Source organism: Podarcis muralis, chromosome 3 (assembly GCF_964188315.1).
Source record: "Podarcis muralis chromosome 3, rPodMur119.hap1.1, whole genome shotgun sequence".
Classification (NCBI taxonomy): Eukaryota; Metazoa; Chordata; class Lepidosauria; order Squamata; family Lacertidae; genus Podarcis; species Podarcis muralis.
In genome coordinates, this window is record NC_135657.1 from 74,946,468 (window position 1) to 74,970,966 (window position 24,499).

General features: G+C 39.1%; 1 protein-coding gene across 4 annotated transcripts in view; it reads left to right on the forward strand.

Moving 5' to 3' along the window:
- USP45 (ubiquitin specific peptidase 45) overlaps positions 1-24,499 on the forward strand; it is a 59,946-nt gene that overhangs the window by 16,572 nt on the left and 18,875 nt on the right. For all 4 annotated transcript variants that reach the window (XM_028723040.2, XM_028723037.2, XM_028723038.2 and 1 more), the window contains exons 6-11: positions 8,113-8,264; positions 9,140-9,235; positions 10,720-10,850; positions 17,074-17,161; positions 21,249-21,330; positions 22,549-22,640. In XM_028723040.2, coding sequence (XP_028578873.2) covers positions 8,113-8,264; positions 9,140-9,235; positions 10,720-10,850; positions 17,074-17,161; positions 21,249-21,330; positions 22,549-22,640 — 641 coding nt within the window. The remainder of the gene's footprint in view (positions 1-8,112; positions 8,265-9,139; positions 9,236-10,719; positions 10,851-17,073; positions 17,162-21,248; positions 21,331-22,548; positions 22,641-24,499) is intronic.

Consider the following 24,499-nt stretch of genomic DNA (forward strand, 5'->3'; position numbering starts at 1 on the left):
CCACCAGTTCTTTTAGAAACATACAAACTATATGATAGTGTGTTGAAAAATAACTTTGCCATCTTTATTACATGGAAATCTTTCTAAATACTATGTGCCCAACAAGAATACGAGAACTTGGGCATGACAACTTTGTCCTGTTTCAGTTTAATTGAGAATTCATTTGAAGGGAAGGAAAAGATGTTGGGGTGGGGGTGTTGAGAACACAGATATCCTGTTGGGTACATTTTGAGGAATGACAAAAGCAAAATGCTTGTGATTGGTGTGGATGCGAAGGACTAGAGTGGCAGCAGGATCCTGTCTTTCCACTTGGCAGTTCGTAAAGATTAAACTTTAGCTGCAGAAATGTGCAAATTATATTACTTCTACATGACTGACCCAGGGAATTACATTAAGCAATTGAGATAAGCCCAAGTGTGGGGTTTCCCAAAAGAATGCTTGCAGCTGTGTGGATTTCAACTATGATCTAGTGGTTTACCATATCCAACAATATGTTGTTTTCTTTGCTTTCTCCATCCTCCAATTCCTTGCCCTGGCTTTTAAAAAGTGATCTGTTTGGTTAAAAGGGCATGTTTGGCACAACATGGAAGAATAAAGCAAGGGCTTTGTAAGGAGTAACCACTCAGCAGAGCCTAGTTTTGTGGAAAAGGTTAGCAGGCCATTATGTTTTATTTGCCAGTAAAGCAGGTGCATTATTGTTGTGATGGCACACTTGTGAGTTTCACATGAACCCAGTGCACATGTAACACACAGGAACCATGCTGAGCTGTTACAGTTTGAATGCCAGTCTTTTCTAGGAATGGGGGAAATTAGAAACAAGGGTGTGCTTGATCACTGGAAACAAAGCTTACGCAGATTATTTTCTCTGCATCTTTTCTTTCAGTTCATGGGAGCAGGAAAACCATTTTTATTTATGTTGTACTTGCCATCATTGCTTGTGGCAGTGTTTCTGTAAAATTTGCAATGCAGCTTGATGTTTTGAGATTCGTAACATTGACACTGAGTGTTAATTACTGTTTAAAAATGTGCTGGTTTTTCCACTAATATATCGAATATTTCTATTACTTAACTGCATTTTTATGTAAACCACTTGAAGATTTTTGCTAAGTGGTGTACAATTCTTATAAATAGCATTTTTGCAAACTATGTGTAATTAAACTTTGTAGGTTTATATTACCTCTTCATGTAGATTTATATAAGCTCTTGACTTTTTTGAGCAGTGTATCTCAATAGAAGTAGATAATGCGAATAAATAGTCTGACTAGTGGTTGTTTTTTGTAGTCCAGCGTTCAAATAAACATAGGATATCCAGCTTATTTATTACTTTCTCTGTTGGGGTGAGAAATGGAGGGGTGTGTGTGCACAAACAATAAGTCTAAAACATTCTAGGAAGAGTTCTGTTCAGGTTATATCTAATCAGGCACTTGAAGAAATTGATGGGAAATAGTTATAATAGCTATCTATTTATTTTTTTTGCTTAACTGATCCAGAAACATGTTACTGTTCCAAATATCTCCCTTGAGAACGGGTCCGATCATATTCTGCAGAAGGAGAACACTAAAAAATATTGATGATGTTATTGCAATGCACTCTGGAGGCTCCTATTTATTTTTATTTTATTGTGGATGTAATTTAAGTCTTTTAAAGGTGTTCTGGGCAAATAAATTATCATTTCCATCATGTTCTGTTTGTGAATTTGCCAGAGTTGGAAACAGAATCCTGAACTAAGTGGGTGGAATTCAATATTGCGGTCTTCCGGTTGTTCTGTCTGCACAAACATTGCCGCTTGCCAGATGGAAAGATCACTCCCATGCTGTTTTGAGTCATTTTCTCAATTCTCCCAGAGCCAATTCTGAGTGGGTAGGAGGTGTGCAGGCAGGGAGAGGGGGGAAAGCCTTGTTGTGGAAGCGGAAGTCCTTGTGCTGGACTTCCACTGACAGGACTGGTAAGGTGGATCCCGTGCTTTATTAGAATGTGATGTATTTGGGTGAGAACATAGGGTTGAATGCAGATTTGATCAGAGTAAATCCATTAAAATCAGGGGGATTTAGTCATGTGGGATTTCAGCCCCATGTTCTCTTAGCAAAACATTTTGATGAAACCATCTCAAATCTTGTTTTTTATTGTTTAAATGTGTTACACCACTCCACAGTGAAAAACTCTTCGATTAGTTTAAAATGAAGTGCATGATTTAAAACAAAAGAACGAATAAACACTATAATCCAAGAAGACTTAATCAGTGGGTTTAAGCACACTTAATTCAGCTGTGGATTGTGGCCCAAATCTATAAAAATCATGGCTTAACAATACAATTAAAAAGAGAAGCACGGGCAAGGAATTAAAAATAACTCTTCAACTTAAAATATAAAGGTTCTGTATGATGAAATGGTTTTCACTTGTCTCCTGAAGACCAAATAAACCTGCTTTGGGAAGGACACTCTGTAACTGGGATGCCTCTTGATCCTTTGGGACGCCGCCAGTCAAGGAAAGAGAATTTTCTTACAGATGTGCCGACTCAGTTAAAAACTATTTCAGTTTCATTGCTTAATTTGAAATAGGCAATACCTCAACATTGGAGGGTGAAGTCCATGACTCAAGCCTGGGATCATGTAAAAGAACTAGATGTAAAGAGTTTATCACTAAGTGCTGCGGATAATATCTCCATTCTGATGGGGCTTGTGCTTGCTTGATGAAATTGAGCAATACCCATTTATTCTGTCATTGCCCTATAAATAAATTGCCATTTTAATTCTTTGATACAGTGGTGTTATAGTATAGTATGGAAAAAAATGGCACAATAGTCTTATCAGCCATTTAAGAATGGAGCATTCACTTGATTTTTCTCATTTAAATTAGAAAATCTTAACCTTTTCATAGTATTGGTGGAAAAACTGCTGCTTCAGTTTTTCTTAATTTTCTGTAATACAATGGCAATATGTTTATAATACAGCATTGTGTGAATGTGCTAAAAGGAAAGAAAGCTATTAACCTTGCTTTTTATTCCAGAGAAATATTCATTAGAGAAAAGCATTGACCTTGAAACATGTTCCCTGATCTCTGGATCTCTCCCCCCTTTTTATTTTACTTAATGGAAAACAACAACAACAACAACAACATAATCCCCCGATAAAAGAAAAACAGTGAACATTTGTTTTCTTTTTACTTTTATATCATCTGCCCATCCTGTAAATTATTGTTTCAGGAAGAATATGGGAAACGTGTGTACAGAAGACAGAGTTCTTCTAAGAAATATGGTTAAAGCAAATTGATGTAGAAGTCCTGCCAGTCTTGTATGTCTGTGAAGTGAATACGGTATGCTGTAAACATAGATAGTTGCAGTAGATCTGTAGCTTTTCTAACTAAAAAAAAATTGCATTATAAGACTGAAATGTTTAAAAAGAATATAACTTCATTACAAAGTTTCCTGAAGCAGGGTAGATCACATTGAACTCATTCTTCAAGTGAGGAGAAGGAAGTTGGGAACTTCCTATGCCTGTGTGGCCTTAACTGAATACTGTGCTGGTTATAACCCTCTCTGAATGTTAAAGAGGTTTATAAAATGGTTTAAGGAACAGAATTCTTTGGTCAGATCTGGACCAGTCAGATTTAAGAATTCTGTGGAGTTCAAATTGCCAATGAACATGTAAATACTTCTCATATCTATTAAAAGCAAAATGTTTCGGGTGAAGATCAGCTAAGCCAGAGTATGTAGATTTCATTTCTTAGGGCAGTTGAACTAACAGTCAGATCCTGTTCATGTTTTCTTCAGTTTAAGTCCCATTGAACATCCTCATACTTCACCTTAAATGGCAGTGGAAGCCTATGCATGTTTACTCAGAAGTAATTCCCACTGTGTTCAGTGAATTCAGTTAAGTGTGCTTAGGATTTCAGTCTGGGTTATGGATTGGATTTTAAGAACTGACAAAACACATTTTCTTTATATTTCCAGTTTCCTGATAACTGCTAAGCTAATGTGCTGTTTGGATGTGTAATTATGGCTTCCTGCATTTTATAATTATATGGGTATTCATGTCTTAGTAACAAAGCTGTCCTGTTCATAGTCATTGTTTTTTGTGGTGGGTTTTGTTTTATTCTCTCCCCCCCCCCCCCCACCGCTGAATGATTCACATTTGAGATTCAGTAAACAGAACCTTGCTACTTGTGTGAAGCTGTCATTTAACCATGAAATGAAATGCTTTTATTGAGTTTGCCCTCCAGATATGGTCCTCTGTGGCAGTGCTGTCCATATTTGGTGGCTGTACAAGGAGAGCCAGGTGGTGCTGCAAAGCATAGCACAGTGAAGCGTGGACAGATCTAGGTTTGACATTTGTCATCCTGCACTGCTGAAGGGGAGAGAAAAATCTGTTTTTCCATATGCTTCTGCTCTAATTTTTGCCTGCAGTTTTGTCCAGATGGCCTTGTGAGCATTGTTTACTTTAAGATGTTGTCCCAGATGTTGTTGAATGCCGATGGATAAATGAAACAACTGTGGTAGTCCAATATGCAGATTATGTACACAATTTTGACTTTTTTAAAAATAAAAAGTAACCAGTATGTTTATGTATTATTTTTTTACTTTGGCAAAAATTCTTTCTACTTTAATTTACTTTTAAAAGAAAAGGGCCAGTATAAGGTAGTAGATAGATGCTGGGTTTAGACAGACACATCCAGGGTTCAAATCTCTGGTTAGTGATAAATCTCAGTGGGTTTATCTTCCAGCCTAACTTTGTTTCACATAATTGTTGTGAGGATAACATTTGCCAGTGGGTGGGGGCGGGGAGCCATATGTGCTCTGTTGAGCTCTGTTTAGGTGATATATATTAATAAACGTGTTGTCTAAGCTTTATGCCACTGGAGATTTTAGAGACTTGCATTGTGAATGAGGTTTTTATGGGTGCAGCATTTGGAGAATGCACCCCTCAGGTTTCTGATCTTAGAGACACAGCAGGATCGGCTGCATCACCAAGTTCCTTATGGGGTACTTGATCACACAGTTGATCCATGCAGAAAATGGCACACACAGTTGTACAAAGTGCAGCACAAGTATGTTTCCACTAATATATTGAATATGCAGTTGTTTCATATATCTTTATCTCTCTCTCTCTCTCTCTCTCACACACACACCCACACACCCACACACACACACACACACACACACACACACACACACACACTTATACAAAGAGAACTAGCTCAGTAAAGCAGTTCCTGAATCTTCTGGCATGTCTTGTTTGCTTTTTACTGGCCTCTATTAGTGAACTTGGGTGTATTCTATATGAACTGCCTCATTATGAGCATCAGGCAGTGGGGGTGGTGTCAAAAACGAAATTGCATCTTTTGCAAACCCAGGCATAATTTCAAAAAAAAATGTGCTTTGACTGGAAGGCAGGGAAATCATTCCGGCCATCTTATGTCAGCTATAATAGGAATATTTAATCATATTTGGTTTCTTTCATTATTTAATTATAGTCCCCCCCCCACACCCTCCCCAACCACCTCCCTATTATTCGAGGATGTAAGTATCTAAGGGTAATGCATAGAGAAATCTTTCAGTATGAGAGTTCTGTTAATGTAAATAGGTCTGTTTAGTTATTTCTCAAGAACACTTAATGAGTCCTCAGTATGTAACTCATTAGGGCAAATACATGAATTCATATGTCAAAATGTAGATTGCAGCACTGCAGCTCTTGGCATCCATTAAGTCCATAACTTGTTCACATTGACATGCATTGTTAATCAATACTTGAAATGCTGCAGATGTCAGTAATGTTCATATTTAGTACAGCAGCCATGACAGTATGAAAGTTGCTAGTAGAAATCTAGGCTAAATACTGTGTCTCAAGTATTCTTATTACCTCTAGGCTACAAGTTAATGGCTGTCTAACTTCACTGCCCCATATATATTTAAGCAATAAGGCAAATAGGGAAATACAAGGACACCGTACTGGTAGCACATTATATTACAGTTTGTTTAAATATATTGGATTTTAAAGGTTTAAGGCAAATAGCAAGCAGTCGCTTCATCTTGTTCTAAATTAACAAGTCCGTGTCACATGGTGAACTGTGGTGGGCAGAGAACAGTGCAAGTATGTTATAGGGAAAACATGATATCCATCTAGTTGTTGAAGATCTGCTGCAAACTTATTTGAGCTCTTGCTCTCCTGATGGGCAGGGTGCTAAGGCTACAATCCTATACATACTTTGCCTGGAAGTAAGTCAGAATTAACTTAATGGGACTAATGTCTGAGTGGAATGTGTTGAATTGTGCTGCACAATTCTCACTTCTGCCACCACTGGAATATTTATGAACTAGACTTTCTAGCATGTGGCATATACTCTGCATTTTATAAGTTCCATGAATGGCCCTTCAGACCTAGTATAATAGTCAACAGAGGCTGTGAGGGGAGTGTTGTGTGATTCTTGGATATATTAAGGGAAATAATGGAAGTTTGTAGACTAGACTGTTACTTGCACTAGGTTCCATTTTAAATCAATAGGACTTAAGTCATGGCTAAAAACTGAGAAGAATGTTCATCAAGGATAATATGGTGGACTGTAGTGACCTGATTGTCAAGGAAATAAAGGAACTTAAATATTTTGGTTTGCATTTTAAAATATATACGTATGTATAAATTGGCTAACACTGTTTTTTAATGGTGTATCTATGTGCATTCTGTATAGTATGGATAGGATGTATATTTCTTTATATTGATGGTTGAAATGACCATGATGACCAACAACATGATACTAAGTCATGACTGTTTGGCTCCATTGATAACTAACTTTTCATGTGTCCAACCCAGAATATTTAGGATTATTTCAGAAAATAATGCTGTTCTCTGAATTGTGTATTTATGTTTTAATGTTTAAGGGTTCTCTTACTTTAAGGGGTTGAAAACTGGGGTTATGCTTGGGTATATACATCATCCTCCCCACCCCAAAGTCTCAAGTTAGTGGAGCACGCCTTGCGGGATAATAGTTTTTCAGCCTCAAATGCCTTTGCTAATAGAACAGCATTGTTGCTGCCCTTTGAATCAGTGGGCATATATATATGATCTGCTATCCATAATTCTTTGGGCCATAGATACCATGTGTCTTACACATCTTGAACATTGGAATCATGTACACAGTGCATGTTACTATGTATTCTTGAAAATATATATGAAGTATTGCAAGACACAGAAATTGCCCTACATGTATGAGTCTGGTATAGCCTTTAGATTTTTATAGCCTTTTTAATCATATGATCTGCCAACACCTATATATAACCCTCATTTAGATATATAGTTATATATAAGTATAGCCCTCATAGCAGAGAACACCTAAATGTGTGGCTGGTTTGGGATAAAGGCTGAGAGCCACTTCACACATGACGGTTTTACCATTATAAATACCTGTTTTAGGCTTGTTCAAGGTGCATGTGCTAGCCCCACCAAATTTTGTTTTTTTCTTTTAACGGATGATTCCATACAATACCCTAAGCTTCTTTCAAAATTGATATTTTTTATCTATCTATCTATCTATCTATCTATCTATCTATCTATTGCTCCAGCAAAGCCCAGTGGGTGTACCACAAAATATAACAGCAAATTACATCAAAGATTAAACACATAGTTAAGGTGTATCTCTAATCTGGTCCTTTGGGGAAAATTTTAGACTTCTGTTAAAGAAAAGGGAGTCAGAAATTCCCTTAAACATGTAGTTCATAGAAGCATGAGTTGGAAGGGAACCCAAGGGACATATAGTCAACTCTCTGCAGTGCTCAGATATTGAAAGTTCGGATATTGCCTGTAGTTTGAACATTTTGCTTACACACTTTTATGAGTTTGAGAACAGCTAATATGACAGGACAATAAGATTCTGACTAGCAAACCTTCCTATGTCAAGAGTACAACCATGGTATTCAGCACATGTGATGGTACATGTGCTAGCTGATCCCAAACTCAAAAAAGTGTGTTCAAATACCTTAAGGAACTTGGTGTTATTCTAATTAGGTTTTATTGATCAAGCATCTGTGGATAAGTCTTCACTGCTTTGCCTTTTATATCAGTTTCATAAGCACACAGTGACTTTCTACCCATAGTTGTTACTGCTATTTCTTTTCTATTAAAGGTTCATCATCAAAAATTATATGGTTACATGGAGAAAACAATGAAGCAAGTGACATATTAAAGGGCAAAGGCATCAGCTCTAGTTGGGCATCAGTTCCGGTTAAAGGCATTAATAACCTAGGGAACACATGCTTCTTTAATGCTGTCATGCAGGTAAGAATTAAGATGCACCACCGTATTCTGAAGTACACCTGTGTATTTCATTAAGGCTGCAGGTTGCACTTGTTTTTGTCTTGGGTTCCGAAACATACTGATAAAAATTTGGTAAGACTGCATAATGAATTTCCTTTTTAGCCTTCTGCTGCACTGGCTACCTAGGACAGCTCCATCCTGTTTTCTGAACTTTCACCTGATGCTGGGCTACATTTTCAATTATTTTATATTACTTAGCAATATATCAGTACCTTTATTCTTGTAGTTAGTTGCATTTCAAGGGGTAGTGGGAGATAAGGAGAAGTGCAAGGACCAGCTTTAATTAAACTGTAGCACAAAGGTGATCTACTATTGCTGGAGTTGTGCTGCTCTTTTTTTTTATTAAAAAATAGTCAAAATAAATGACCTTCTAAATGGAATGGAGGAGGAATAAGGAGAAACATTGATCTAAAGATGTCATCTAGCTGATCTATTTGTTGAGTGAAGAAACTATGATAATTTTGAACTGAGCAGCTAGTGTAGAAGCAGCTTTTCTCTCAGTCCGGGGAGTGCTGTTGCTGCTAACTGTGTGACCAGTTAGAATTTGAAGTATGTATTTTTAAAATGGCAGTATGCAGAACTTGAAACCTGTGACACTTGAGGGAATTTCGAAAGCAGTTTTTGATGTAGCATAGGCAGCTGCACATTAAATAAATGGTCAGAAGCCTCGCTGGACATATGTTCTAAAGGAGCTCTTTGGATTGTGATTATTCTACTGCCATTAAGGAGAATTATGCTTGCCACAGTATAAATTCACTTTCAATAATAATTTGTTAAGAGTAGTTCAGTTAACAAATAAATGCCATCTATAACCTTTTCCTTCCTTTTTTCTTTAGAACATGGCACAGACACACTTGTTAAATGAACTAATGTGTGAAGTTAAAGAAAAGGGGACAAAGCTTAAAATTGGTCAGAGTCCTGCATCTCAACTGGTAAGCATTTAGTGAGAAATGCTTTGTGTGAAATATTCAGAGGACCCTCCTTTGGGAATGGCATTGACTGGATATTGAAAAATGATAATGGTGAATATATTCTTGACCAATTGAATATTTATTCAGTGATCATGATATCTGCCTTTACTTTAGTTTTTAGACATATTGTTCTATAAAATGAGTGACTGGGGTGATGTTCTGCTAAATTAAAAGAGAAGTGTGACTTGAGTTTTGCTTTCCAGCTTCCTGTAGTTGTCTGGTCACTGTTGGAACAGGATGTGAGACTAGATGGACCTTGAGATTTAGCAGTGTTCTTATTTCTTAAAGCAGAGGTTTTCAACCTTTTTGAGTCCAAGGCTCTCTTGACCAACTACATTCTTAATGTGGAGCCCCTGTGGGGCTCAGGAGCCCAGTTATGTCACCCCTTGTATGCATAGCTGGCAGCCTCTCACCTTTTTCAAACCTCCTCTCCTCTCCCCACTCCTCTGCCACCCTGCTCTCTGAGCTGCCCCCCCTCCCACGTCCCAAAGAGAGGTGCCTCCTCACACTGCCCCACAGTGGCCTGGGAAGAGGATGCCTCCAGCCTTAGTGGCCAAATGGAGGCTAGCCAAAGGTGAATGTGAGCACCTTACTTTGGGAGGCAGCAGTGGAAGCAGCGGGTGCTGCCAGGTGTAAAGGCTCAACTTCAGCACTGGGCACTCAGCTCCCAGGCAGGCTTTGCACACAGCAAGCACAAGAAAGGTCAGTGCGGTGCCTGCTTGCCTGCTCGGCCTCCCACTTCTCCATTCCCAACAGCAAGGGCCGGCTGACTGGGCTCCTCCTTGCAGCTCCTGGCAACCAGCACCCCCTGGCCAGCCCCAGAGGCGCCATAACCTGGGGAACTTGTAGCCAGGACTGCTGCAACAAACAGCTGTGCAAGCCTTTAGGAGGCAGAGATGCAGAGGGCATCAAAAGGAAAGAGGGACAGAGGCCAGTGTTGCCCGTGGCACCCCTGACCATCCTTCAGGGCACCCCAGGGTGCCATGGCACACTGTTTGAAAACCACTGTTTTAAGGAGAAACTGATGTCCAATTTTGTCTCCGAATAACATTTCAACCCACATATGTCTTTTTCATGCTCATCTCTAAAACGAAATTAAAAATCACACTTGACTTAAAAAAAAATGTCCTTGTAAAATGTGTTTTAGTCTATATATTGCACTTCCTTATGTGGATACATGGCAAGGCATGTTAAATCTTGCTTTGTTCTTTGTTTGCTTGTTCAAAATGCTCACCAAGTAGACTGTCCTCAAACAAAATGCTATATTTTAAATATAGGATTCTACAAATTGTTTTTCTTTACACATGAAGTGCTAACCTTGAGAGGTTTAGGGTTCCTCCCTTTTCCAAATTTTAATTAGCTGTTTCATCAACTGTTTAGTTTACATTTATAAATTAAGAGGAGGTACTGTGAATTAACGTCTGATATCTATTTTGATCCTAAAGGAACCTTTGGTAGTGAACCTTTCAAGTCCTGGGCCACTGACTTCAGCTATGTTCCTGTTCCTTCACAGCATGAAAGAAACTGGAAAAGGGCCTCTTTCTCCCAAAGTTCTTTTCAGCCAGCTCTGTCAAAAGTAAGAGCCACTTCACGTTGGTAGCATGTTTCACATGCATGGCACCCACACATTAAATTTGAAATGCTTTGCCTAGCATAATCATTTTTATTTAGATCAGTAGAAATTTATTATGGTGTATCATGTTGAAATAAAACGGCAATGATTTTTATACGAGTTTTCCCCTCTTAACTGTTCGGTTATTGAGGAAAAAAGAAATAAATTGATGATTCTTTCTATAGCAACTGTTCTGCGTCTGGTACTAATTCATCCACTGTTAATTTTGTTAGTGTTGCAGCTGTCAGACGTTTTGCTAAGACAGATTGTGTGCATAGCTACAGGGCCCTTCTGTTTGTTTTCCACTATTCTGAATATTAGGGATGCAGACTTTTGACTTATCTAGAGACTTAGTGGCTCACACAACATTTATGTACTAAGAGGACATAAATAATTCTTTTATTTGTTACGGCTGGGTAATTTTATCAGTGGAAGAAATTGTGAAGCCAGGTATTATGGCAGTACTCCTTGCTATTGAGTGGATTTTCAGCTGAATTGGAAAGTGGAGCTTTGTTTCTGCTTGGTGTGCTCAAAAAATGCAGTTATTGGTGTTTTTAAAAAACCCAAACTTGTGCTTTAGTATTGCTGGGTAACGCTTTCTTTATTAGCAACAATGCAGTGATAACTATGGTGTCTTGTAATTTGGAGCTTAGAAAAGCCAGGAGCTTGTAAGAAAAGGAGAAGGTCACATAGTAGGCAAAAGAGGAACTTGTCTCATCTTGGTTCTTTTTCTGGATAACCACAGATGGTTCAGATTGAAAAACACCACCACTTAGTATATGTGTCACTTCTTTTTGCTCTAGATATTTTTTAAGGCATCAGCTACACCATCCTATACATCTGTAAATCATATATACAATTTTCAGCCTCAAGGCCATGTTCCTTCACAAAGAACCTTCTATGGACTGCATTCTAGTGGCGGGTGGTTCCACAGGTCAAGTGGGTAGAACAGTGTATGTGGGCAGAGCAATGGAGGGATGTGTGTTCATGCACACACAAACATATACACACTTATCCCCAAGCAAGGTAATAATTATCACACTTTTAGGACACATATTCCAGCCAGGCAAAAGCACTCAGGAAAAGCATGGGAACAGGACCAGAGAGAGGTGTGGCTTAGGGAGAGTACTGCGAAGTAAATAGAGATCTGCAGAGTTTCATTTAGCTCTTGGGCCTGAGATTCTCCACTATGTTTACTTGGAAATAAGTGCCACTGTTTTAAATGGCACTTACTTCCTAGTTACATACATTTAGGATTGCAGCCTTAAATCTGTGGCTTAAGATCTGTGAAGCAAGCTCTGCTGAATTCAATGAGACTTTTGAGCAAACATTCTGGATTTCCACCGTTAGATGCACCTTTGATAAAACTGTGATTTTGCTGGTGCTAAGGACAGAGGGCCTTGACAGGAACCAAGGGAAGTGTCCAAGGGTGAAGTGGGGCCCATGGGTACTATTTTGTGCTATCCAGAGCTAAACAAATGAATGGGAGGCATTTCTCCCCTGCCCCCTCCTTCTCCATTAATTTTAAATTTACAATTAATAGGAACAGGATAATTTCCTATTTTTAGAATTCTGTTATCCTTCCTCTCTACAATTATGTAGGGTGAGGTGCTGTTAGTATACAACTACCTCAAGTTTCTAAAATATCTACACTTTAAAAAAGAAAATTCTTAAGCATGTTTTAATATTTGTAGTTACAACTACTCTTGCAATCCAAGAATGCTATCAAAGATTCAGACGAGTTTGAAATTCTATCCTACCCTATGTAAATGTTTCTTCATTGTCATTACCTAATACACCATTTGTTTTTCTTCCCATAAATTTGGGATAGGAAACCTTTGACCTGTGGGTCTGCCAGGCCTCCCTGTTTGGTCCACAAGGCCACTTCATCCGAGCCACACTCATCTTCCCTACACCGTACATCATATATGACATCACATGTGTGGCAGGTAAAAATCTGGCTCAGTCAAAAGAGAGTTTGCTGGCTCTTCTGAACAGCTGATTAGTGGTACCTACTGTCCATCTTGGGGGTATGGTGGATCGTTATCTCCCTTGGCTCTCCTGGGGCCAAGTTTTAAAGTCAGTTACTTAATATCACAGTGACATCATGTGCCTTTTCCCCCTGCACTTGCACAGCACCTTTGAAGCAAGAGTCTTGCTAAGCCCCTTTCAAAGCGCTTTGCAGACACCACAGATCAGCTCATTCGCAGTGCTTGCAAACCCTTTTTTGGCTGAACTGGTCTTCTACTTTCTCCATGTGGTTGTGGCTTGTCTGAAACAGCCTCATGGACCACATGGGGAGACCTGGCAGACCTGATTAAGTCCAAGGGCCAGAGGCTCCTTGCCCTATGCAAAGCACTTTGGAAGGGGCTTATTTTTGGGTCTCACTAAGCCCATTTCAAAGTGCTGTCTCGCGGAGCACTTTGAAAGGGGCTCTGCAAGTGAGGGTCAAAAAGTAATCTAAGATCGTTGTGACTTTAAATATTTTAAAATTCTAAGCTTTTTAAATTCACTACTAACTCGAACCTGGCATACTGGTGACATACTGTATTTCTTGTGACATACTGGTTTCTTGTGATAAACCTTTGATATTGATATCGCTACAATTTTTATTATCGTCCATAAAAATATTTATCAAAACTTTCCCACCCATTCTTAAGGTACACCATTACGTTTTCAAGCTATTTGTTTGATGAAGAAAAACATTGTTTCTTGTTTTGCAGATCAAAGTATTCTGGTTCTTTTTCTGTTTACCTGTTTCTATGCCTACCATGGGGGGACGCGGGTGGCGCTGTGGGTAAAAGCCTCAGCGCCTAGGACTTGCCGATCGAAAGGTCGGCGGTTCGAATCCCCGCGGCAGGGTGCGCTCCCGTTGCTCGGTCCCAGCGCCTGCCAACCTAGCAGTTCGAAAGCACCCCCGGGTGCAAGTAGATAAATAGGGACCGCTTACTAGCGGGAAGGTAAACGGTGTTCCGTGTGCTGCGCTGGCTCGCCAGATGCAGCTTGTCACGCTGGCCACGTGACCCGGAAGTGTCTGCGGACAGCGCTGGCCCCCGGCCTATAGAGTGAGATGGGCGCACAACCCTAGAGTCTGTCAAGACTGGCCCGTATGGGCAGGGGTACCTTTACCTTTACCTTTTATGCCTACCATGATGATGCTTGGCTGATGCAGTGAAATGTTTGTTTAGTTTATATCCTGCTCTTCCTCCCTGAAGGAGTCCAGGGTGGCAGTCTTGACATTTTATTTTTTCCTTGGAGTTGATAATTAACAGTGCATATTTGGTTTAAATGTACTGACAATCGAATCATGAAAGTTTTACCTAAAATAAATTCTCCTTCATTTAAAATGAATAGATGCTATATCTAAGTATTGGATAAATATTTAGGTGTTATTCAAAACAGTTCTGTTTTGTACCATGTTGAGCACTGAGATGGTAGATTTGAGTTGCCATGACATAGCTGTCACAGTTGTCCTTCACTACTTATGGCCATTAACAGGAATTCAACCTGTTCTGTCATTTATACTGCTGACACTGTACAACAGGTTGTAGCGCATTGACACTGGCTTCCATATGTTAGCACATCTGTGAACGGTCAGTTCAACCAACCATCTTAGAGTCCTCCACTTTTGCCAAGGATCTTGCTTGGAGCATATTTTCAAGGAGACAAGAATGCACATCTTTTAGTTGTCAAATCTGAACATATCAATGCTGATTAGAGCTTTTCTATTTCCCCTTTCCTACACACTCTCCCCCACTCGCCTTTCTTTAGCTTTTTTGACAAAGGTTTCCTGTAGAAATCTTTCCATTTCTCACTAAGAATTTTAGTGCAGTATTGTATGTTAACAGACGTTCATATTTATTGCTCATAGGCCTTAAGCAACTGGCTTAACCACGAAATGTCTTATTTTTAAACTGCTGTACTTTTGTCATTTTATATTGAAAAGTGTGTTGATTACACCTTTATAGTATGTGACCTTGGGCCAGCCTTCATCTCTCAGCCTGTCCTAGCCCACTTCACAAGTACTTGTTGTGAATAAAATGGCCGGGGTGGGGTGGGGTGGGGTGGGGGCAGAGTAAAACTGAGGTTTTTTAAAAGAAAAATGTAAGTAGTTCCAGTAGAAAGTGTGTTGATGGCTTGTGTCACAGTAAATGGCAGAGAAGATTCAGAAAATGTTCAGCCAGGTGTCCTCTTTTTCAACTGTAGGTGAGAAAAAGGGAAAACTTCAAAAAGAAATACTTTATGAGAAATTTTGGGCTAGCTCTAACATTTTTCTTCTTGTATTCACTAACTGGTACAATTGTGTAAGACCTTGACGGAAAAGGCCTTGGTTGGGCAAATGACAGATGAAATTACTGTATACAGGACAAGTTGCTGACATACACTGAAAATTCTTCTGCTGCTCCTACTGTTCAGAACATCTCTCCTTAGGCTAAAACAAAAATTGGAATCAGTTCTTCTAATTTTATTAAAAGGTGGAACAGGCCAAAGCAAGAAATTCTTTCTTTCCCCATAACTTCAAGCTTTATTAAATATCACCATAAGCTGTGTTCTGTCAATTATACTCTGGATTGTATATCAAGAGGAGGGGACAGGCGTTGTGCATGTGTCCCATTCCACTTCTCTACGCAAATAAGTAATGGCTTTGACATTTACTGGTATTTACAAACAAGTTTCAGTTTCCCATGAGATAGTGCCTTTCAGGGGCAGCTTAGATAAGAATGTATAGTATTCTGCAGTAAGAATTACTGTTTGTTTTAAAACTGACCAGACTCTGAATATAATATTTCCGTTTAAGAAATCAGTCCACCAAAGTCTGTCGCTGATCTGTGTTTAGGTCTAAAATAAATAAAGATCAAACTTCTGTAATGGTTTCTGGCCTCTTCACCTTGAGACAATACAGTACTTACTTTCCATGGCTAATCACTATTTATAAGCCTGATACATGTATCCATCACATTTGCATTCTGCAGTCTTGCTTGGAAAGACCACAGTTAACAATTTATTGTGAATGCACCTAAGAGGACTCTTTCACTACTCTGTATATTTGCTGGGGGGGAGGGGGGAGCAGGCAGTGGGGAATTTGATCCCTCCCTTTGTGTTATGTCTGAACCAAGGATTATGGTTTGTTTTAACAAACTATGATCAGTACGTCCAGTTTGATTACCAGGAAAGCCTGGCTTTGCATGGCTTCTCCCTAGCGCAAGCAGGGAAGAGTGAAAGAGCCCACTCAGGTGTGATTATTATAAACCATTAACTATATTTTACTATTACGTGTGAACAGGGCCACAGTCTTTTTATGGAAAGTTGAATATTTTTATAGGAACAATGCTGGTAATGGTGAGCTAAAACTTATTCTTAATTTTCATTAAGCACCTGGCACTGTGCATCTAAGACAGCTGGTAGTGTGCACTCCTTTTCTTTGCTAATGAAATGCCCCCTGTTTGCTGCACTAATGTGACAGTACGCTGCTGCTCTTTTCAGCAAAGCAGCAAGCTACCTGCTATTCTACATATTGCAGGACTTTTAAGATTAGCCTTCATATACTTTATAATAGCTGTTGTATAACCCTCAATATACTCAAACTCAAGTACCTTTAAATATTTTTTACTGGAACTAAAAAAACCCATGTCATTATGTGTTCAGAGTGAAGGTCTGTAAATTTCCAGCATGTATTCTAAAATCGTAATGCCCTGTGGACTGTCCTTCTGAAAATTGGCTGCCTGGATAAATTTGTGAACATCTCTGTAGATTTAAGATCAGCCTTTTGATCTCAGAGGTGGTGGGTTGGTGGTTTTGGCCACGATTCCAGCATTTATTTTTTGTCATAGGAGCAAATGGCAGCCATTCACTTGTATAGGAGAAACTTGACACCACTGTGATAAGGTTGTTTCTTTTCTCAAGTGTTGCCCCTACAGTTTTGAGTTTTGTTGCCTCTCAGCTATGTCTCATATTGAAATCTTTTTGAAAAGTAAGCAATGCTTATATGCTTTCCACCTCCCTTTCACCTTTATATATTCCTGTTTCTTGCTGTGGGTTTCTCTTTTTGGCCATGGTTTTCTCTTGATTCCTTAGCAAACACACATTTGTATATAAATTACCTTATTTAGAAAACGTATGATTCTATTATTGAATCTGAAAACTCATCTGCTAAAGACGTACTCATTTCTTCTCTCCCGTTTTGCAGGGCTCCTCGCTTTAAGGGATTTCAACAGCAGGACAGCCAAGAATTTCTCCACTATTTGCTGGATGCAATGAGAATAGAAGAGACAAAGGTGATAATGTTTGTAAATCAATAAGTAGGCAGTAGACTTAAATTTACATTCCAACTATTTTTTGGTGTGTTCTGATATGGTAGTTGTGATGAGCAAAATAGACTCTTAATCTGGGTTCAAGCCCCACGTTGGGGCTTGAAAGATTTCTGCATTGCAGGGTGTTGAATGAGATGATCCTTGTGGTCCCCTCCATCTCTGCAATTTTATGATTCTATACAGTGGTACTTCGGGTTACATATGCTTCAGGTTACATACACTTCAGGTTACAGACTCCGTTAACCCAGAAATAGTACCTCGGGCTAAGAACTTTGCTTCAGGATGAGAACAGAAATCGTGCTCCGGTGGTACGGCGACAGCGGAAGGCCCCATTAGCTAAAGTGGTGCTTCAGGTTAAGAACAGTTTCAGGTTAAGAACGGACCTCCGGAACGAATTAAGTACTTAACCCGAGGCACCACTGTATTAAAGATATTACTGCATGAAGAGGACCCCTGGACTCCAGGCCCAGCAAACACACCTGTGCAACAGTAGCAAATATGTTTCTCTTTTTGTTCCTTTTTGTTCCTATTTAGTTGTATTCATGTCTTCCTTTGTTTAGTAATCTGAGGGCAGTTTATCATGAGGCTCTCAGTAATTTTCCACCTCCTTAGCTTCAGTAAGGTCTGGCTACTCACCAGGTTGTTCGCCATAGCTTGTGGAATCCTTGGTTTGAAGCCACAAGTCTTAGATGTCACTGTACAGTGTAAATATGGACGAGAAAATCTTACATGGCATGAGTCAGTGTGGAAACTGCCTGCTTTGTCCTGGGATCTCCCTCTAACTTGTTCAGCTGGAAAATAAACCAATGCAATGGGGTGCACACAGTCCTGTTCAGCTGTGTCATCATCACACAACATGTTTTGCTTTTATTGAAATGCTCTTCGTGTATCATTTCTGGTGGACAAGGTTGCTTACAATATGCTTTGGTTTTGCATGTACACTATTAGGGTGTTGGAGTATAAAAGTATCCCTAATTAGCTAATAAAGTTATAGGTTAAACATAGGGGGGAAATATTGAGATTGTTACGTGAGCACTTCAGACATGCTGATGCTTTAGTTTAGAACCAAAAGTAGAAATGGGAGAATTTTTTCCTGTTTAGAGAAACCCCTTAGATATTAATTTTCACAACTGAGAGCTTGAAACACTTGATCACTTTGTGCAAAATTTTATAGCAAGAAAACGCTTGCCTGTAATAGAATGTTGGCCAATACTATGTTAGAATAAATAAACCAAAATTAGCACACACCCTTTGCTGGGCCTTAAAAGTTACTTGTTTATTTCATTACCTTGCCAATAATTATGCATTCTACTCTTACTTAAACCAGAAAAAGAAAAGCTGCGTAGAAGTTGTTTCCTAGTCCCATTTCCACTTACGGACAAACAAAGCTTGATCCCACCCCTGATGGCAATTAAACCCATGTTTTGCCATAATGGTGGAATAGTATGAACTGGGAATTTATCACCTCAGGCATCACAGCAAGGGACATTACTAGTAAAAGCTCTTGGGATTTCCCCCCCTTCCCCCTTTTCGATTTTATAGATGTGTGACAAACTGAAAATGTCAGATTTGTGGATCTGGTCAATCTTGTGAGCCGTGACAGTTGTGCCAGTCTGAAACAAAACATGAGCAACATTGTCTGTCATGGGAACCCCACAGCTGTTAATCGTGCTATTGTTAGAGAGTGTCACTACCATGTGTTTTGTTTTTTATTTGAAGGGAAGCCTAGAGCAATCTGTCTGCCACCAGAATCCTTTAAAACTTCCTGTTTTTCATGCTGCTCTTAAATGTATCTACTCTGAGTGTAAAAGTTTAGACCAGTCTTGCTAAAATGCCAAATAGCCACGTTTTTCACTTTCCCCATAATAAACTTTTATTTCTGAACCATCTATTCTGCATAAATTAAAATATAATTTTTTAAAATATGATCTTTATTTTTTTTAAATAAAAAAATCTTCTGATCCTTTAAAATACAATAATATAAAGACTATTTTAAACTAAAATTTATGACAACTTTTTTTTTTTAAGTGCAGGGAGTCTCTATTGCTTGTCGATCCTGCATTTTGTTTCCTGTTAAAGTGCTTTCAAATTTTCACTCATGCTGATAATCTCATTTGTGGACTCAGAATGCTTCCTTATTCCCAAACACTTGGTGTTCTTTGTATTTGCATCCTTCTAAATTACATTAATGTATGTAAGTGAGCCTTTTTTGAAAACGGCACAGCAAATGGAAATAGTCAATACCATAGTCAAAATTGCACGTTGTCTGGTTTTTCCAGCACTGGAGATGCTTCACACCAGGGCTTGAAGTATTTGAACCCTGCTGCTAATTGATTAATGTCTGATGCCATTGTTAGCTGCACCCAAACCCTTCAAAGACTATGTTTTCTTTGACCTAAATAAATGGTTCAACGCACTCATCCCAACAAAAAGGGAGTAGCTTATGGCCTTAAACCCATTTATGGTATCCAACTTGCTGAGTTATTTATTGATTAGCCCTCTTTAGTATATTGTTGGATTTAAGATGAACAAAGAGCTTGAGGCACTGGGAGTTAATACACTAGCCAGGTCAGATACTCGTGAAGTAGAAGCTGTTACTTGGTGCACTAGTGATGTAGTTAATATTTCAAAATACATTTATCATGGTACTTCTCTGTTTAAGGTGTATACCGGTAAGTGGAGCAAGTACATCATTTCTAAGTTAGAAATACAATTGTATTTTTTCTCTCTTCTTTTCTAATGTTGATACTGACACATCTTATCAGCACATGTGAGGAATGAGTTTAGAAAGGCCCATATCTAGAATGCCATTGCATAGTAAAACATGACTTAGTTGGAAGATAATGTTCTTAAATGTTTGGCTACATGTGGACTATATAATTAGATTTTCATTGAATGCCATGTTCATATATGTTTTAGCTATAACCCACCCCCAAACATTATGGCTTTATTTCATACTTAACATTTTCTATTTACAGAAGTTCAGTTGTGTGTGTGGCCTCACTCTCCCTAACACAATTGTTAATTGTGCTAGGGCGGCATCCCTAAGGATTGGAACCATGGTGTATGGGGAGAAGGAGTTAACCTTTCCACTCCCTCCCCAGTAGTCCCAGTGGAAATTGTATCCCACTGAAGTCATCATAAGTCCTAGCAATAAAGTTTCCATTGACTCCGATGGAATCTTCTCTGGCAGGGCTTAAAGGAGGTTCAGTGTGTGTCTGTGTATTTTATTTCAATCGGGACCACAGTGGGGAAAAGAGCTAATCTCTGTCCCGCATGCAACACAGGCCCAATTCTGATTGCCTTGTCTCTCTGCTGCTTCTGTTGTTTATAGAGAGAGAAAGCTGAAACATGTTAAATATATTCATATACATTGAGGCAAAAGCAAACTGGGCACTTCGGTTCACACTCTTAGCCATTATACCATACCAGTGGTTTTTTTAATAGATTCTATGTCAGGTGCAGGGAACTGGTAGCCCTCCAGCTGCTGATGAACTACAACTCCCTTTGCTACCAGCCAGCATGGCCAGTGGTCAGGAATGATGAGAGTTGTAGGTCAAGAACATCTGGTGAGCCACAGGTTCTGAGCCCTTTAACAAATACCCCATCACCAAGATACCGGGTTGACTTTAATTACTTTTGTCATTGTCCTTTATGTTAGAAAGCTGGCTCAGTAAATACAGCTGCATTTTTCCATTAAAACAATTAAATTAGGGCGGCAATTTTGTTGTCTTCTTCTTGGCATTTCAGGGTTTCTCCCATGGCTTTTTTAGGGAGGGAAAAAGATAATCATTCTACAATTCTGTAATCAGTTTGCTACTTGCCTGAAGAAACATAGTTATCTTTGAAGTGGGGCAGCTGAAGGAAACCTTTAATATTAACAATTTAAGTTTCAAATTTACTGACCATGTATAAAATGTAAGAGGCTACGTATTTTTGACAGTACTGTCAAGTGTTCTTCTTATTTGTTGCTGTTTGTTCCATTTAATATATTTCACTGTCCTTGCATGTTTGAACTTTTGACAAAATATGTGCTGAATGTTTCTTACAGCGCATACAAGCTGCAATCTTAAAAGCATTCAATAATCCAACAACTAAAACTGCAGATGAAGAGACAAAAAGGAAAGTCAAAGGTATTTAGCAAATGTGCCATTGTGTTAACTTGCACAGAGTCTGGTTTGAGTTTGCTTTTGCAAATGAATTGACTATGAAATATTGTGTTCATGAATATATAATTTCATTCAAATGAATCACACTGGAGGTTCCATGTGGCTTTTTCAGGGCTTGTGCCTATTATTCTGGTGCCATCTAGTGCGCATGCAAAACACTCCCATTGATTATTTTGTTCTACACTTGTAACCTGATTCTCTGATCTAGCTATGATTCACATAGCTAGGTTGTCTTCCGTCTTTAGCCCTCTGTAAAAAAAAATATATATGGAGAAGCTAGAATTTTAAGTGGGTCAGGAAGTCCTGCTCGCTGCCCTCTACTCAAGTATACATATTCTAATTAAGTTGAGGATTCAATTTGGGGAAGGCTAGAGGAGTAAGGAATGGAAAACACCCTCCCCTTTTTCTCAGCCCTTGGAGGATGAGTCTAGGAAGTCTAGTTCAAGGCAAATCACCACTTAGAAACTGTGGCATTAAGCTGTCCATAAATTACCCTGTAAGACAGAGATATAAGGCTGTAACCTTATACGGCCACATTCCACATTTACTGGGAAGCAAGTTCAGGCAAAACCAGCAGGACTGCCTTAACAGCTGCATAAGTCAAAATATCAAAGTACACATACGAAAAACATGAGCTGGAATATATTTTTATCTATGAATTTAAAACACAAGCATTATGATTTATGTTAAAGTATTTGTTTTGGATATCTTATTACAAGTTACTATGGAGTCTTGCTTTGAATACGAAAACCAAAAGTTCCTCTCCCTGCCCCGCAAAGGAGTCTGCCTTAAATGTTAGTTCTTTAATACTTAAGGCAGACTACTCAAGGAGGAAAAACAAAGTGGGATCACTCTGAAGTGCTGTTGATGCTTTGTATAGCATAATAAAATGTTCACTATGTAAGAGTACTGGTATATGGATAGGTATAGTCATATTTTGCATTTTAATCCCTCATTTTGAAATACATGCAGTTACCTATCTGAAACAGAAATCAAAACTAAATGTTTTATCACTCTCAAAAACTGTATTAAGTACTGATGAATGGAAACGTTTCTGTGTTGATAGTATTGCAGATGTTTACTTACAATGCACTAATTGTTTTCAGAAGAAAATCCTAGAATGAATTGTTTTTAGAATGGATGTATGTGTTTCCTCCTTTAAAAAGGGTAATGTTTTTGCAGCATATGGAAGAGAGGGTGTGAAGATGAACTTCATAGATAGGATCTTTGTTGGTGAATTGACTAGCACTATCATGTGTGAGGAATGTGAAAATGTAGGTATTCTGGAATTTGATTTGTTAAAGTAAAAGATCACTTAATGATGTCAATGTACTGTGTTTTTTGATTAACTTCTGTACTGTCTGTTTTATCAATGTCTTGCAATAGTATATTAGAAAACAGATTATTTCAAAGTGCAACCCTTTAAATTTCACTTTCATATAGAGAAGGGAGTTTCATAAAAAACAACAACAACCCTGATCACCTGGATAATTTTAGGTTGGAGATCTGAATTCTAATACTGTAATGAAAGTAAGATCAAAAACTAATTATGCATTAAGTATAACATATCCCTCTAGCTGCCATGTAGCTGCTTCCTTGCTTGAAGAAAAACTAGATGTTCTTCTCAGCCCTTCTGCAGGTTTGTCACATTATCATCAAAGACCTATAGGTCTTTGTGTGTGCTTATACATTATACATGCTCTTCAGGGTTCCTTAGCCAGTTCCTCATGCACAGCATGGAACTAAAAATGCCATCTGCAGAAAATACTAATATCCCAGAAGCTGTTAGTAGTGCCAGTTATAAATGGGAGTGGGGTTTTTTTTGTGGTGAGGTCTTTTGACAAAATTCTTTCAGTGGGCCCTTTCCCCTAATTGGGCATACCTACCTCCTTGCTACTATTTCCGCTACCTGTTCATTCCTCCCTCCGGATTGTTTCCACCAATTTCAAGAAAGAGAGAGTGTGTGTTGGGTGGGGAAGGTATGCGAGTCCTTCTAGCTTCCCTAATTTCCCTTTTGATTCAAGAGCAGTTAAATAGGAAGCAACAGGAGGGCCAAGAGATTCCAGGGATTGGCAGAGGGTCCCCGCTAGGCCATAGGCCTCAGTTGTTGCCCAACAATGCTGATCCCTGAGGCTGGCTCTGGGTGATAGACAGACAGACAGACAGACAGACAGACAGACAGGTAGACAGACAGTTGTTCAGCAGCCTTATATAGTTCTACCAGCTGACAATATATTGGCTTTCATATTTTAGCAAATATGTTCTCCAGTGTGGCAATTCCATTATAACTTTCAGTAGACTTGTTTTATAATATCAATCTAAATACAGTACATCATTGAAAGACTTAAATCTTTCTATAGCCTTTAGCCCTGTCCCACAAACTTGTTCACACCACCCAGTTCCACTCCAGCATAACAAGGGACAATTTTAATCATTCCATGACGTTCCTCCTCTATCGAGAGCAGCTAACCCCCAGTTTGGGGACCTGATCCAACCACCCCAAGCCAGTTTCTTTGGTCTTCAAGACCTCAGAATTTGCAGCTCTGGCCAAAAAAAATATTCTACACACTTCAAAGTAGAGATAGCTCTGAGGTGAGCAGAGCCCAGCACCCCTATGGGAATCCAAATCTCCACCTTCTCAGTCATAAGCGCAAACATTTGAAATTAGCTGATCTGCATGGAGTTTCTGAGAGGGGGGTCTGTTTGCCCCTATGTGTGGAATGGCCACACTTATCACTGGCATGTGGACCCTGAAGGGTTGGTCAGTAGTGAATTTGGTCAGCTTTCAAGTAAAAAACAGTTAGCCACACCTGTTTTAGAGTATTGTTATGCTGCACCATCAAAAAGCAGTATAATATTTTTTTCCTGAATAAGCCCTGCAGTCTGTGGCATCGAGGTGGCATATTGAGATGTTTACTCATGATGTTGTCTACTGGCATAGTGATGATGCTGAACAGTTGCATAAATGGAAATACTGGAGCCAGATTTGCTACCTTGAAAGAGGGCAGTGTTCCTCACAATGTAGATCAGAATGTCCCTGGGGGGCAAATTGTTCTTAAATGTGGGATTTACCATCTTGCAACAACTGTGTGAACCAGTGGCGTAGCGTGGGGGGTGCAGGGGGGGGCCCGCA